This window comes from Erpetoichthys calabaricus, chromosome 6 (genome assembly GCF_900747795.2).
Source record: "Erpetoichthys calabaricus chromosome 6, fErpCal1.3, whole genome shotgun sequence".
Taxonomy (NCBI): Eukaryota; Metazoa; Chordata; class Cladistia; order Polypteriformes; family Polypteridae; genus Erpetoichthys; species Erpetoichthys calabaricus.
Genome location: NC_041399.2, coordinates 69,987,774 through 70,002,540, shown reverse-complemented (window position 1 = coordinate 70,002,540; position 14,767 = coordinate 69,987,774). Strand labels below are relative to the sequence as shown.

Here is a 14,767-nt window from a genome sequence, read left to right as displayed (position 1 = left end):
TGTCTGTTCTGGTGGCAGAGGACATAGATCAGAAACAAAAAAGATGTGCCAACTATGTGAAACCACAACTTTGAAGAATGGAATGAGCCAGTCTCGTGGCACCATTTTGAGGCATGGCCAATCATCTTTTAGAATATATAGGTATATTATATATCTATACTAATAAAAGGCAAAGCCCTGACTGACTGACTGACTGATGCACTCATCACTAATTCTCCAACTTCCCGTGTAGGTAGAAGGCTGAAATTTGGCAGGCTGATTCCTTACAGCTTACTTACAAAAATTAGGCAGGTTTCATTTCGAAATTCAACGCGTAATGGTCATAACTGGAACCTGTTTTTTGTCCATATACTCTAATGGAGGAGGCGGAGTCACGTATCGTGTCATCACGCCTCCTACGTAATCACGTGAACTAAAAACAAGGAAGAGATTTACAGCACGAGTCAAACGCGGAAACGAAGGTAAATGACGTTTATTTTTGAGTGTCTTTTAATAGTGTGTAAGCATACATATTAACACATGTGCAATTAAACGTGTGCATTTACGGGGTGATTTCTCAGGCTTAAAAGCTTGCCTTTTATCAAACGCGGGAACAAAGGTAAATAACGTTAATTGTTGGGTGTCTTTTAATACTGTGTACGTATACATATTAACACATGTGCAATTAAACGTGTGCATTTACGGGGTGATTTCTCAGGCTTAAAAGCTCGCCTTTTATTAAAGAGGTAAATGCAAACTGTTTTCATTCTGAAGGGCACAAACCACGTTAGATTTCATGCTCAAGAGTAAACTCAGCACACAGCTTGGTCATATTACAACCGGTTCATTTTCCTCAGTTTAAAAAGGTTTACTTTTCTTCTTAATAAAATTTTTAAAGCAGTACTTCGCCGCTGCGAAGCGCAGGTATTTTGATCTATATCAAAATATATCGCGTCATCACGCCTCCCACATAAGCACGTGAACTGACCCGCTGCCGTTTGCAATGCCATATTCGCAAGATACAAGTTTAATGAGAAGACACGAGGTATGGACATCGCAACATCACACAAGACAGCGGCTCACGTGAAGTGACTGAACGCAGCAGGAGTGATCACTTCAAAGAATCAAACCTGTTCAAAAAACACATTACACAATTGATAAAGTACGAAAACAATATGAAACTGATTGTGGATTTGCGTACAGCCACTGAAACTTTGTGACGGCACGAGACTTCAGGTCACGTGTCTGCAAAAGAACGTCATTGAGGCAACTATTTTTACTGGCGGTGGCTCAGGGGAGAGAGTTTTTATTCCTCGCATCCCCGTTATACCCTCTGATCTCCCATTTCAGTTCAAACGCCTCCAATTTCCACCAAGGCTCTGCTTCGCAATGACAATTAATAAGTCTCAGGGACAGACCCTACAAAAGGTTGGCATTGATTTGAGGCAAGACTGATTTTCACATAGCAAACTGTACGTTGCATGCTCAAGAGTAAACTCAGCACACAGCTTGGTCATATTACAACCAGAGGGGCAAACTGACAACGTGATATACAAAGAGATCCTTAACAAATAATTATTGATTCATTTTCCCTCAATTTAAAAAGGTTTACTTTTCTTCTTAATAAAATTTTTAAAGCAGTACTTCACCGCTGCGAAGCGCGGGTATTTTGATATATATCAAAATATATCGCATCATCACTCCTCCCATGTAAGCACGTGAACTGACCCGCTGCCATTTGCAATGCCATATTCGCGAGATACAAGTTTAATGAGAAGACACGAGGTATAAACGACAGTTTGGATCACTTCGTAACAGAGTTAAAATTGCTGTAGCGAGAAACTTTTAACTGCCGGGTCATTATATAAACCCGTGGACATCGCAACATCACACAAGACAGCGGCTCACGTGCAGTGACTGAACGCAGCAGGAGTGATCACTTCGATGAATCAAACCTGTTCAAAAAAACACATTACACAATTGATAAGGTATGAAAACAATATGAAACCGATTGTGGATTTGCGTACAGCCACTGAAACTTTTCTCCCTTTGTGGATCTCCAACTGCAAATATGCAAACCGTATCACAGACCTTCTCTTCCATTCATATATATATATATATATATATATGTATATATATGTGTGTATGTATGTATGTATGTATGTATATATATATATATATATGTATGTATGTGTATGTATGTGTATATGTTGATATGTGTATATATATATATATGTATATATATATGTGGATGTGTATATGTATATATATATGTATATATATATATATGTGTATATGTAGATATGTATATTTATGTTTATGTGTGTGTATATTATATATATATATATATATATATATATATATATATATATATATATATATAGACAGCAACACTCATAACAATAACAACACAATTACATTGACAATCATGTTACATTATTTTTAAAATGTTTCCTTTTCTTTTTCATAACCTCTTTAACACACTACTTCTCCGCTGCGAAGTGCGGGTATTTTGCTAGTATATATATATATATATATATATATATATATATATATATATATATATATATATATATTTATTTATTCAGTGGTCAGCACTGCTTCCTCACAGCTCAGATCACATTTTTGGCTTCAATAATCACTCCAGCACATTTGGCAGACACTTCCTTGGCCCTCTGAGATACTTAAAGCATAATCCAATCAAAACTAGTTCAGTTCTTCATTCCCCATTGATTTTAATCCATTTCACAGAGTTTGGTGAAGTTTGCAAACAATTCCATGATTTCATCAAGCTCGGGAAGCGAACACTGGGATTTTCTCATCACTATTGTTGATTGTTCTTTTTTCAAATTTTCCATTACAGTAGAATTTTTGTTATGGTAGTCTACATGGTCCCCTGGTTAATACATTTTTAAAAAATCCTGTGTTTCCACTTGCAATAACACCAAAAATATTTAAAAGGAAATGCCAATTATTTATTATATTGTGAACATTTTTGGTAGTGTCCTGTCATCTCATCATTTCTCATTTGTTGTCAGTGAAAAGGCTTGTCGCTAAGCTGGGGTCACATATCTCTTGTTGTTCTTTAACAGAGTCTATAATTTATAATTGTGATGAAAACAACCAGTCTGCTGTAAAGACCCCAGCAGACATCAGTCGGTGCAAGTAGCTGTCTGTGTTTATCGTGCCTGCATCGTGTATCTTTCAGTTGATGCACATCTGGTTGGTAAGTGTAATGTGCTTCACTCTCAACAGATGTTGCCACTGCGCTTTTCCTATCAGTTATAGCATGTGCCTGAATGACTGTTTTTTTTTCCTGTCAGTTGTGACACGCTCCTGTGCCACAGTTTCCGTGAGAAGAACCCAAGGCCCAATTATGTTGCCAGCACAGCCTGCACCTCCACTTTTTGGTACAGGAGCACTTATTATGTCATAAGTGTCATAAGATTAAAGTTCAACACCCAGTGGTTCATGAGTTTTTGCAACACGGAGGGAAAAACATTAGCATTTTAAATATATAGATGAAGCAGGGCTCTATCAACAGTCCTTTAAAAAAGTGAACCATTTTCCCCATGCTTACACCATTATTAACTTTCCACCAAACTCCACGGAGCCTGACTGTGTACATAATGCAACAGCAATTTTAGGTCATAAAAAGCATACATGAAATGTGATAGGAAGCAAAGAATATAGGGTATTATTACATGCTTTTCAGCTTTGTTCTCTTTCAAAGTAAAACCACTTTACCAAAATGTACAGGATGTCTCCAGCATATACTGTTTCAAATACTGTATACAATGCACTTTCACACTATATAGCTAACTATAAAACACCAGAAATACACGATCTCTGAAACTACATATTGTTTCATAATTAAGAGTACGATTGCTGTGTTTCATAAAATCTATACTACAGTAATTGCATTTACCATTTTTATCTTCCAGCTTGTTGTCCTCTTCATCTTGTATACAATTGTCATCATTTTCAGAATCCATTGAAGAAGTTCTGTCTTGAGGACAAGACTCATACTCTCCATAGATTGTTTGGTCAAAAATATCTCCCAAACTATCATTTGCTTTTTCTCCTATATCTACAATTTAAAAAGAACATATATTGTTCTGTTTATAAATGACATGGACTAGATCTATTTATAAAAAAAAAACCAGCTAATAATTTCATGGAAATGCCACAGTATATATGTAGAGGGAATTTAACATATTTAAATTTTGTTATAGTCCACAAAAAGCTGGAAAGCAAAAACCGAGCAGCAAAATTTAACATATTAATAATGTAAACTAAACAACCAAAGTATGAAACTACAGTAGTAAACATATGTTAAATCATTGTTTAGTAAAATTTGAAATACTACTTACCAGAAATATTTTCTTTATTTTGTTGGTTCGTCCCTTTCATCAACATACTTTCGCTTACATAAGTGCAGTCCATGTCAACAGTTTCACCAAAAGACTTGCAGTTAATCCCATTCTGTAAACAAATCCAACAAAGTGAATCAATTTTATATCTTTAATCAAATTCATTCTTTTTCATACAAACCTGCAACTCTACACCATACATAAAATAATTTGCATTTTAAACAATCGGGGGAAAAAAATCAGAAAGGTCTCAGAGAAGAAAATCCAATATGTTACCTTATTTTGTACTTACCCTTGTTGGAAAAAACGATTAGGCTTGGTAATTTATACCTTTTCAGAAAGTTCTATCTGTACACTACATATCCAACTTTGCAAAAATTACAAATGAAACAAATAACTTTAAAAGAAAATAAAGTGTTTTTTATGTGTATGTGTGTATATGGAGCAGTCCACGCTGCTCATGCTCAACCACAGCCACGGGAGTTGGTGTGAATTCTACGGAAGATGTAGAAGCTTATGAAAGTGTGACTTGCACTTGGTGAGATGGCGCATGCATGCACTTTTAAATTTTTTGGGCACTTGCATGCACCTTACTTCTATTGACCAAACAATCTATGGAGAGAGAGTATGAGTCTTGAGTCTGAACCCAAGCAGACAAATTAAGCTTTGTGGTACATGCACGTTGTATGTTCACACAACGAGCTACCATACATTTGATTGAGACAGGTTCCAGCCTGTCCTGCTCAGTTAATGCCACAGCTGCACTGGAAAACATGTCCTTCTTGGACAAGCTGTCATCTCTGCAAGTTCAGTAATATAGTAAAACTGCTAGGGAGTCTTTGGGTTGTTTTTTGTCCCGAAGACCACATGCAGCTAGTAATGTCATATACCTGTAATACAGTTTTATTTAACACTGCCAAATTTAAAGTCTATGAACATACATGCAAAAGATTAATAAAAAGTATATCATGTTTAATAAAACAAACCTTTAGCTCAATAACAGAACTGTCCTTTTTATACTGGGAAAGATCTGCACCTGGATCTATACTCCAAGACATGTCTTCTGGGTTGCAATCACCATCTTAAAACAAAGCATAAAAGTAAACCATAATTCAGTTCAGAGAATGAATTTCATAATTGGAATATGTTGCAGCCCTTTGTATGTTCAATGTTAAAAAAGATAAGACAAAATTGATAAAAAAATAACATTTTTTCTTAAAACCAAAAACACACACAAAAAAAAAAAATCAAAGTCACTTTCTATAAATACGCAGTTTAGTTACAGGTACTTCTGTTTTTATCATTACTCATTATCCTGAGAGAAATAATAACAAAAAACAAAATAGGAATATATGATAATGATTTCAAACCTTAGCTAAATCAAAGTGGACAAGTACAAAATTTCACTTTAGGTATAAGTTAAGGATCTATTGTTATTTGTTGTGAATATGTCATTTGTAAAAGTTAAGTTTAAGACATAATTATAAAGGTACAGTCATTCTCACAGTATCCATCTTGAATTTCAGATGATGTAGTAGGTGATTGCTTAATCAGTAAAGGTTTAAAAAACTTATTTTCATACATTAAGTATGAAGTAAGTTGCAAATATCAAGATTTTAATGAACATACAAAAATGAAGTCGCCTAACATTGCAACAATTTTCATATTAGGCTAACTGGCATCTCTTATGATTGTTTGAAAATTATGTTAATAGGCGTGTTTTTCCATGGAGTAACAATCGGTCAGTCTTGATTACCACCTTGTGTCCATCTCTACTGCAAAATGGTAAAGCTCCTCATGATTCTATATTTGAATAAGCAGGCTACTGTAAGATGTATAGATCAGAACATGTTTTCACAGGAACAGGTTATTTTGTTCAGTGTACAACAACATATTTAATCCACTTAACTAGTTCAGTGTCTTGGAAACCTTAAGCATATTTCAAATGTGCTAGGTAGCAAACATATTAACTCACTTTGTACATTTTAGGGCAGCCAACTAAGTGAAAAGTATACCTTGGGGTGGAAAATATTGTAGAAAATCCATACAAGCACAAGGAGAAAAAATAAGATAACTGGACAAAGAAGGTACTATTAGGTTCCAAAAATATAACTTTATATAATACTCTTATAATATTTTTTATTTTCTTTTACAGTACATCTCATAAATCATACAGTTTATAAGCTCAGTTTTGGAAAATAGAATTAATCCTCACAAACTTATCATCACTGAATAAGCATGATTTAAATGAAGCTATATTCTAAATAAAATGAATATTAAATTAGCTTAAAAATGACACAAACTGAGGGCTTGGTATATGTCAGGAGGTTCTTGTTGCTTATTTAGGAAAAGCAATTTAGTTTAATACAGAACTCTAGAAACAAGACACAAATGTTTACTTATAACTTATAAACATTTTTCTTCTTTCATTGTACTGCAATATGTATGATGATTTCTTAAAAGTGGTTTATTGTATAAAATTGAGGGAAAATTAGATTTTACAACCTAATTTATTGACAAAAATACAAAATACTTTTGATCCACCAAATCTTAATCAATAATGCAAGTGTAAAATTCTTATGTTTGCTTAAATAAAACAAGACAACACAAAACACGAGGAATACAATTCTGGTATTTAACATGCCTCTACATGCAGGTTCAAAATTAAAGGAATGAATCAGGCCTATCAACTTCAGATTAACATTTTTATTATTATTACCATAGGTTATCTTTAAAAATATTTTCCCCCTAAAACTTCTAGTGCTTTAATCCTTGTTAGGATGGGCAATTATGAATACAGTTAGATAACAGTTATGTGAGCAGAGTAATAGATGTAGAAACTAATAACTGTAATTATTTTTGTTCTATTTGTGAAGGCTATCATTTTCTTGAAATTATTAGAATACTATATACTGTATTCATTCAAGCTTATGCTGCAAAACCTGCACATTTTTACAATTCAGTGTTAATGTATGTAAAAAGCTCTTATTTTCACAACACTTCATACTTTTAAAGTTTTGATTTCTTCAAAAACCACATTAAAAGAACCTTGTAATAATAAACAATAAAATAAACCAACCCTTTCATGAATGTGACAGTGTTAGAAAGCTACCTTAACCTACTGTAATATTTAATTTAGTGACCCCTAAAACAAAGTACAGTATCAAATTATTATTTTCAGGAAAATAAGATTGAATTAATTGTTAATCTATTCCCAAATTCCAAAAACACTGGTAATCAGGTTATTTTACTGCATATTGTTATCCCTCACCATCTTGTTTCTGCTGCAGAATCATCCTTGCCGATAGACAAGGGTTAAGCTGCAACACTGAAGCAGCTTCAGAATCCCCTTTGGATGTTCTGACTTTTTTCTTCTTTGGTTCTTGCGCATCTGATGTTTGCTAGAACAACAACAATACATTAAACAACATTTGCATGTGGTGTACACTGGGTGATTTCAGCTAATTTAAAAGAATTGCTAGTTTGCAGGCATAACTAGTTCATATATTTTAAAATAAAATTAAGATAGCATACTGTATACACAAGCTGAATTTAACTGAAAAGTATAAATAATTCAGTTTAGTCACTTTTAATAAGTTCTGGATTTCATTATATATGCTTTAATATATTTTTAGTAATTACAGGTTTCTTCTGTTTTGTTTTCCATGCACATTTTAATACCCAAGTACTTATGTTCTTACCATGAAACAGCTAAATAAAAGTATATATGATGCAAGGTGTATTATACCATGTAACTAGACTGCTTGCTGAGTTAATAAACTTACTTTTAAAAATGCTAGCACAACCAGCACATAGTTAGTGCTCCACTTTATTTCTCTTTATTCCTACATGTACCTCAATCATGTAGCAGCTAGACTACTGTTTTCCTGTGTAATTTCTATAGTTCTCACATTAAAATATTGCTCCTCAACCTACATGATTATTTTTAAGTACAACTCAAGTTTATGCAATTTACAGATGATTAGATGATTCTTCCATTTTAAGATACATCTACATTGGACATGTGGAGTATACAAAATGCAGTCGACGACTTTGTCATATAGTGCACACACAACTACCAGTAGCTGAATATTACCAAAACAACAGAGTCAGTGATGGACTTCCAGTGTGCCACTGGCCTGAGATTAGTCAGCATAAGAAGGGAGGAGATAGAAATGGTGCAGACTCAACAGTTGAATGAGTATCTGAATATTAGAATAAATTAGGTGGATAGCTCGTATGTACTATACAAATGAACCAGAGCAGTCTCTTCTTTTTGAGGTGGCTCAGAACTTTTGGCATGTGCAACAAACTGCTGGCTATGTCCTACTTCATACCTGTTAATGTGCTGGCTATGTTCTATAATGATGTTTTCTGAGGAAGTAACAGGAAATGCAAGACGCAGGAATAAACTGAGCAGGAAGGACATATAGACAGTGACAGAAAAGAGGACAATGGCAAATGTAGTTACCATAACGACTAATATTCTCTCTATGACATGTCATTTTGGGACATCTTTTAGTCACTGGCACCTTCCACTATGATGTGCTAAGGAGCACTACAGGGGCTCTATTTCTACCTTAGTCAACAGACTTTGAAATTATTCTTCCCTTTCTTTCCACTACAACTAAAAAACAGGTATGACAATTTTTTTTAAGGATGCTATACATTAAAACTACTGTGTATACAATTTTGAGCCTTCTTTCACTTTTACTTTTGTTATGATTCCGCACTTGTACAATAGTACAAGAAAGACTGAAATGCAGTTCTTTCAAGGCCAAGGCAAAATACATTACAAAAATAAAGGGGGTTGAGGGAGGAAACTGGACAAATAAAGTGCCATATACACACAACACAAAGATAAACATTAAACTACATAAAGTGAGTGACATACTGTAAGTGGCTATGATACAGCAGAGGGAGATCACTCCTTATATTGTTTAGTATTCACCCATTGGCTATGCATCATTAATGGTGCAGAGGCCCTCAACTGTGGTATCTTTGTGTCCTTGTCCACAAAATCCTCTTGAATCCTAAAGGCATAATCTAATTTTGCTTTCCTAATGCTGTTGATCAAATTGGCCCAGGCTGCTACAAGTCACCAAGTCATCAAATTTAAATAAAGCAATCCAAGCTTTCAACAGCAAAAGAATCCCAAAGTTCAATCAAGGAATCTAATTGGGTTGAATAGCGACAGTGACCACAATATCATTGGCACACTTACAGATACAGTCAGTGACAGATGACATGTATTCCTCCAAGTTCAAACAGTCATCATACAGTGCAGCAGCTTTAAACATGTCTCAGTCAATGTGAACTAAGCAGTATGAGCTAAGCTGAGAAAACACCTGCTGGACACATTTTAATTTAATTGGTTACAGTTTTACATTTTTTTTTAAAGACTGGAGTGTACATAGTGTACAACAGCAAAGAGATGTAGTCAGACTGATCCAGATGGGGTTTGTGTACAATTTAGCATTCATCTTTAATATTTACATAAACAAGGTATGGTGCATTTTTCCCTCTGATTGAAAATGCTGATAGAATTTAAGAAAACTGTTTCAGGATTAGCCTGGTCAAAATCACCAACGGCAATAAAAAGATCATCTGGGTATAATAATAGTATACAGGTCAATGTTATATTAGCTCTGATATTAGCACTCTGCATGACATACACAGTGAAAATTATAACCCTAAACTCTCTGGGGAAAGTGGGACACAATTTAATTGCTAAAAATGTACCCACTGACAAACAACATCTAGAAATTGTCATAATGCTTTTACATGAGCCTTTATTAGTGTACAGGCACATGCCACTTCCTCTGATCTTCTCGTGTGAAACATTTATGTCCACCTGGAAGACAAACAATCAATCCAGCTCAGTTGGATATTTTTTTATAAAGTTAAGGTTCCATGAGAATAAAACGCAACAGACTCGCTCGCATTTCTGGCTGTGTGGGGCATCTTAACCTGTTATCCAATGAGTGAATATTGGCCAAGAAAAACAGATAGAAATGCTGGCCTGTACAGACTTTATCCTGGCTATTTTCTCCACTCATTTGCTGTGCTTTCATCTCTTTTGGCAACACTTGTGAGACTTTCGTAGTCAGGGACACTGATAAGGAGATGGGAAACTACTAAAGATACCTGTGGCCTTTATGTGTATGAGATCAAGTTCACAGAGTAGTAGTACCTCCAATGTGTTGAGTAAAAGACTTATGTTTTGAGTTAATATCCATCAGATTATCTTATCTAGATGTCACACTAGCAAGATAGAAAAAAAAAATCAGTGAAAAAGTTGTTTCACTGAATAAATGTTTTCTTCCATTAGCTGAATCCGTCCTGGCTGACTGAAAAGAGGTTTGTACACTATATGTTTAGAAGTAGTGAAAGAGATGATTAAGTAAACCTTTTCACTTTCAAAACATGTACTCTCTTCACACAAATGTTTGGAATTGGGTAAAATACAGCATATGCTGTAGTGGTGTGATGGGTAATGTGCTGATAATGAGAATGACCTTTCTTTATTATGAGTATGCTGAAGAGTGCTGATGTAGAAAGTATAAAAATACAGTTATCCAGTTTAGGTGACATACTGAAAGCAGATGAAGCTTCAGAATCTGCAGTGAAAGCAAAAGTGAATGGATGAAGCTCCAAGCACTGTCTCCCATTCTGACTTCTAAAACAAGATTCTCTGGTATTAGAGAAAAATTCTATCCAGTATGAGGGGCTGGTTTCAATTGCATTCTCATGGAAACCAGTTTTCGTTTTTAACTTTAAGTTTACTCAAAAGGGCATGGTTTATTGAATCACATTAAAAGTACGCAGATGAGAGTTACAATAAATTCTGATACTGATACTAATTCAGGTTTTATCTTTTATCCCAAAAATGTGTGTATTATATTAAATAGTAAGTATTAACTGGCCTAGTGTGTGTGCTTTGGTCTGCCAGGATAGATGCGATATTCAAAACTAAAGGCCTATTAAAGAAGTTAGAACTTCTGATTAATTGTTAAAATTATTATTTTTAAGAAACACTCTTCTGTTATAAAAAAACAAACAAACAAAAAAAACCCACAGATGACGCTCTTATCTAAATGTTCCACAGATCCTATTATCATCTGGGCAAAGCTTGCAATATGGTCAGGACCATAATCTTTGAATTCTCCACTGTCTTTAAAGCTATATGATCTCTCCTACCCAGGCTACAACACATAGCAGGCACATGTCAATCTGTACAACCACAAAAACTATCAACTAGTTACATGAGAGACTGACTGTATGTCTCAGATTTTGTCTCCTAATTTTAATATTTAAGGAGCCCCAAAATTCTTGTCTATATGTTTTATCTTAAACTAATGCAACAGCTGAAATCTCATGAAGTCATGCTTTGCTTTAGTATGTCTAGGTGAATACTTACTGAATTTTGTGATCTAATCTTCCACAAAAAAAAAACTGCCTTTGGACATTACATTAAAGACCAGTTTGCATGGCTTATTTGATATTAAAATTCAAAAATAAACAGAAGATTCAATGTTTAGTTTTCTTTCTATTTTAAAGTTTCTTCTTTTTCAGTCATTCTGGTGTGTATAAAGACTATAGAGTGTGTATATTTATCTATTTATGTACATATTCAAAGAACTTCTGTAAAGAGCCTAAATTATCTATCTTAAATATGAATTTAAAAAATATATATTCTCATCCATCCATCTTTCTTCAGGCAAAGCATTATTTTGTTGGGTTTATTAGGCCAACTTTATTATTGTTCTTCTAAGCATTTCAATACACTTGAGATTTATTATCTTTATTTTGCAGTGAGCAACACTTAAGGGTAAGATGTTGCTTAAAATTACTATTTAACAAGATAATGATAAAGTCCTGTAGAAAAGTATCATGTTATATCATTGCATCTCAGTACCACTGTCCTTCTATTTGAGTCATGCATTACATATGTAGGCTACAATTAACCTGAGCTACTATGATACCTGTTTCTGTATGTATACACTGAAGTGCCATGGGCAGTTGAGTATAACTACAGGTGTGAACTTATATAACATTCTTTTGATGGTTTGCTTTGAAATAAGTATATATAATTTTTCATTTTTCAGTAAATCTGATATTGTGCTTCGTTTACAACAGGTGCTGGTGTAATGATTTCTGGTGATTGCATTTTGATACTACAGTAATTTGTGTATTACTGGCTTGCTTTAAAGCATTTCATGACAAAAGAGGATAGCAATGAAACCATGTTTTGTGGTAAATGTAAATAAGTAGTAAACACAAGTTCTGTCTTAAAAGATGCCAAAGATAATTTCCATAATTACACAAGATCACACCCTTGAGATCTGTGTGAAACTAAACAGTGTTAAAGAATAAGTGTATTACTTACATATTTATACAATAAATGAGTTTAAAAATGAAGCACTGTTTGTGAAATTTTACAGAAGCAATTTTTCTGTTACTAGAGATTCTAGTTACAAAAAAAAAAAAAAAAAAACTGCTGCCAACCTTAATTTCAGGTGTTTTCACATTTCTTCTATGTTAACTCTTAATGTTAGGATGAGTACAGTAGTGAAAATGCAGAGCAATCACATTTTGTGCCAGTGCAAGTGGCTAAATGCATAGTTCTAAAGCACTTGAGAAAGTATTGAACTATTTGTGAGACTAAAATTACTTTGACTTTCTGATGAGCACAGTAATACAATATCACACCTAAGAAACCACCGTAACAAATAAAAATTGAATTAACCATTTATGCACGAGGTGTCCCGCTGATGGGCCAGTGCCATATTTCAAAGTTGTTTGTGTATGCTGCACATAAACCCATAACTTAATCATAAGCAATAAAGATATTTTACATACTCAAGGGCATCTTGTTTGAAACAGATCACTAGTTTCCACGTTCTCTGCTCTCTTTTGTTAGTAAAATATACAATTTGCACACATATATGATGAAGTGAGTAGCACATCACAGCTGACTGAATTTGCTTTTATCAAAGATCCCACATATGTCACACCACATACAATGAAAGACTCATCACCATTGGATAGCTGAGTCTGAGATGTTTTCAGTAATGTATAGTTGTCAATGACGTGTCACTTGCACTGTATGTTACAGCTGTGTGTATGTATGTGACAGCTAACCTTTATGCATCTTTACGCAAAAATGAGTCTGCAAGACTACATGGAGAGATCTTCATATGGCCTGAAGTCTGTACTAGGTGAATGTCTCCTTCAAAAAAAAAAAAAAAAAAAAAAAAATACAGATGAGTTACAGAATGCTAGTGATACAGAATATGAAGATCTTGATTTCCAGTTTTAACTGTACTGAGAACGGTATGTTTACTGAATGACTTGATGCTATGCTTGTTTTTTTTTGGTTTTTTAAGTACTACTTACAGTATAACTTTGAAACGTTATAATGTGCACCTTTACATATCAAGCATCATGGGTTCAATTACCATATCTGGACAGTGTCTACTGCAAGTTCTCTCAGTGTTAGGTTTCTGATCAGTACTCTTCCGGTTTCAAATTTTGTACATATCCGCTTAGCGTTTCATGTGAGGAATACCCCCCACCCCTGATCTAATGCCACTGGCCATACAAATTTTCACAGGATGATCGAATGTCACTGAGTCATGCCATGCCACACCACTGCTCAGTTTCATGTTTTCCATTCAATCAAATGCCACTATATTATGTTGCTTGCATTGCTGTGTCACAAGCACATTTTGAGGGAAAAAAATCAGTTTTAGCTAGTGTCTTGTTCACAGTGTAATTCTCTATCACGCCAACAACCCCTCCCACAGAAAGGCAATATTTGCTGCAATATTTTTTTTTATCTTATTTCTAATCATGCTTGCTTCAAAATAAGGCTTTTCTGTGTCTACTGGTAAAGAGAAATTGTTTCAAGAACTGGCAAGAAAAATAATATTGAAAGTAAAAGTTTGGATAATTATGTATTTATAAGTACTTTGTTACAAATACTTGTTGCTTGAGAGTGAGAAGTGCATGTGTTTGTGCGTACATAAAAAAACAAACAAAAAATTAAAACTACAATTGCAATACTTGTTTTGAGAGATTGTTTATGTGCAAGAGGTTGTTTCCAAAAAGGGAAACAGCTTGTGCCCAACAGTATAACTTTGCAGTACTATGGGATATAACATCTAAACTTTGTATAATGATAGCTCACAGACTGGAGCACAGAAGAAAATGGATTCCAGGGTTGTGCATCATAAGTCATGATGATTATGATTATGTACTGTAAAATCCAGTTTTCTAGAGAGAAATCCCTAAACCACAGACATTTTTTATTTAATTTAGCTGATGTTGTTTAAGCTTTTTTATAATATAAATGCTTTCTTTTAAAAAATTTGGAGTGTTGTACTCACTACTCTTCAGCCATTTGCAGCTTC

General features: G+C 34.1%; 2 protein-coding genes across 2 annotated transcripts in view; both read right to left on the bottom strand.

Moving 5' to 3' along the window:
* The window catches only part of gata6 (GATA binding protein 6), a 584,947-nt gene that overhangs the window by 61,846 nt on the left and 508,334 nt on the right, over positions 1-14,767 (bottom strand). The window lies entirely within an intron of this gene.
* Positions 1-14,767, bottom strand: part of rbbp8 (retinoblastoma binding protein 8) — a 104,681-nt gene that overhangs the window by 7,359 nt on the left and 82,555 nt on the right. The window contains exons 12-15 of the mRNA XM_028803668.2: positions 7,624-7,753; positions 5,339-5,433; positions 4,353-4,464; positions 3,908-4,069 (exon numbers count right to left, since the gene is read on the bottom strand). Of these exons, the coding sequence (XP_028659501.1) occupies positions 3,908-4,069; positions 4,353-4,464; positions 5,339-5,433; positions 7,624-7,753 (499 nt within the window). The remainder of the gene's footprint in view (positions 1-3,907; positions 4,070-4,352; positions 4,465-5,338; positions 5,434-7,623; positions 7,754-14,767) is intronic.